A 2,500-nucleotide genomic window follows, 5' to 3' on the forward strand; every position below is an offset into this window, starting at 1 on the left:
ACAGTGTGACCTCACAGTGTGACCTCACAGTGTGACCTCACAGTGTGACCTCACAGTGTGACCTCCCATGGGGTCAGTTCTCTCCAGAATTGAGAACATCTTTATTTTCACATTTTTAAAGTGTCTGTAAATATATAAAAGTGTGTAAGTGTCGCTCGTCGTTGTTTACAGGAAATTCAAATGTGAAAAAGTTTTATTTTAGTTCTGATTTTCAGATTTTACACAGTCGAGTCTGGAGTCGAGTCTGGAGTCGAGTCTGGAGTCGAGTCTGGAGTCGAGTCTGGAGTCGAGTCTGGAGTCGAGTCTGGAGTCATGTCCCACCTCCCAGGATTCAGATCCGGGTGATTGACAGGTGGGTTAACCAATCAGAGAGAAGCAGGCTCCATTCAAACAAAACAAACACGACTCAATTAATTTATGAAAAACAAAAATCACTTTGTTTTAAACGACAGAGTTTTGGAGAAGAACATGTTTTGTGTGAACAACAGTGTGTGTGTGTGTGTGTGTGTGTGTGTGTGTGTGTGTGTGTGTGTGTCTGTGTGTGTGTGTGTGTGTGTGTGTGTGTGTGTGTGTGTGTGTGTGTGTGTGTGTGTGTGTGTGTGTGTGTGTGTGTGTGTGTGTGTGTGTGCGTGTGTGTGTGTGTTGAGCCTGAATTAGCCACTTCCTTCTCTCCCTGATAACAGTTCAGACCCTCCTCCTCTTCCTCCTCTGGGCCCCTGGACCGAAGAACCAAACACAACAACACAAAAGACCCAAACAAAAACCAGGACTAAACCAGGACTAGACCAGGACTAAACCAGGACTAGACCAGGACTAAACCAGGACTGACCAGGAAAACCAGGACTGAACCAGGACTAACCAGGACTAAACCAGGACTAACCAGGACCAGGACTAAACCAGGACTAACCAGGTCTAAACCAGGTCTAAACCAGGACTAAACCAGGTAAACCAGGTCTAAACCAGGTCTAAACCAGGACTAAACCAGGTCTAAACCAGGACTAAACCAGGTCTAAACCAGGACTAAACCAGGTCTAAACCAGGTCTAAACCAGGTCTAAACCAGGGTCTAAACCAGGACTAAACCAGACTAAACCAGGTCTAAACCAGGTCTAAACCAGGTCTAAACCAGGACTAAACCAGGTCTAAACCAGGACTAAACCAGGTCTAAACCAGGACTAAACCAGGACTGAACCAGGTCTTTATTAAAGCAGTGGACTGTGAGAAGCTCTGGGTTGATTTTCACACGTGACTCATCATCAGTGAGTCACGTTCATTCTTTAACTTAAAGCCCCAGTGCGGAACTTTTAGAAACACAATCCACTTCTCAAGAAATATTTCACGGTTATAAAATCATTTTATTCTTCAGAAACACAGAGTAAAGAGTCGAGAAAACTCAGTCCACACACTTTTCCCGACGTGAAATATAAAAAAAAACAAAAAAAAAAAACAAATATAAAACAAATAAAACTTAAAAGGTAAAACTGAAGCGACTGGAAACAAACTGCACAGACTAAACCAGGACTAAACCAGGACTAAACCAGGACTAAACCAGGACTAAACCAGGACTAAACCAGGACTAAACCAGGACTAGACCAGGACTAGAACCAGGACTAAACCAGGACTAGACCAGGACTAAAACCAGGACTAGGACCCAGGACTAAACCAGAACTGGACCAGGACTGAACCAGGACTAAACCAGGACTAAACCAGGACTAAACCATGACTGAACCAGGACTAAACCAGGACTAACCAGGACTGAACCAGAACTGAACCAGGACTAAACCAGGACTAAACCAGGACTGAACCAGGACTAAACCAGGACTGAACCAGGACTGAACCAGGACTACCAGACTAAACCAGGACTGAAACCAGGACTGAACCAGGACTAAACCAGGACTGAACCAGGACTAAACCAGGACTAAACCAGGACTAGACCAGGACTAGACCAGGACTAGACCAGGACTAAACCAGGACTAAACCAGGACTGAACCAGAACTGAACCAGGACTGAACCAGAACTGAACCAGGACTAAACCAGGACTGAACCAGAACTGAACCAGGACTGAACCAGGACTGAACCAGAACTGAACCAGGACTGAACCAGGACTAAAGGACCAGGACTGAACCAGGACTGAACCAGGACTAAACCAGGACTGAACCAGACTGACTGAACCAGGACTAAACCAGGACTGAACCAGGACTGGACCAGGACTGAACCAGGACTAAACCAACTCAGAATCTGATTGGTTGAAGCGACAGTTTCATGAACATTTCTTTTATGTTCTTTGACTCTGACTCCGCCCGGCAACAGACGATGCTGAAATGTGATTGGTCAAAAGCTTTAGTATAAAAACACATGTTTGGAAGCAGCACAAACGTCGGAAAAACGACGAAAGGAAACAGACGGAATATTTGGAATAATTTAATATTTATTTATTCTTTTTTGGGCCTGCCACTCCACAAACCTGACTCTCACCTGGAAAAAGTCACAGAAATGTTGAT

At 44.7% G+C, this 2,500-nt stretch overlaps 1 protein-coding gene across 1 annotated transcript in view; it reads right to left on the reverse strand.

Annotated features, from left to right (window-relative positions):
• The window catches only part of arhgef12b (Rho guanine nucleotide exchange factor (GEF) 12b), a 58,358-nt gene extending 58,044 nt beyond the window's left edge, over positions 1-314 (reverse strand). The window contains 1 exon segment of the mRNA XM_055148288.1: positions 225-314. Within this exon segment, the coding sequence (XP_055004263.1) occupies positions 225-314 (90 nt within the window).
• Positions 315-2,500: the final 2,186 nt, after the last annotated feature.

Source organism: Boleophthalmus pectinirostris, unplaced genomic scaffold, assembly GCF_026225935.1.
Source record: "Boleophthalmus pectinirostris isolate CB_2022bp ecotype Guang Dong unplaced genomic scaffold, ASM2622593v1 HiC_scaffold_12, whole genome shotgun sequence".
NCBI lineage: Eukaryota > Metazoa > Chordata > Actinopteri > Gobiiformes > Gobiidae > Boleophthalmus > Boleophthalmus pectinirostris.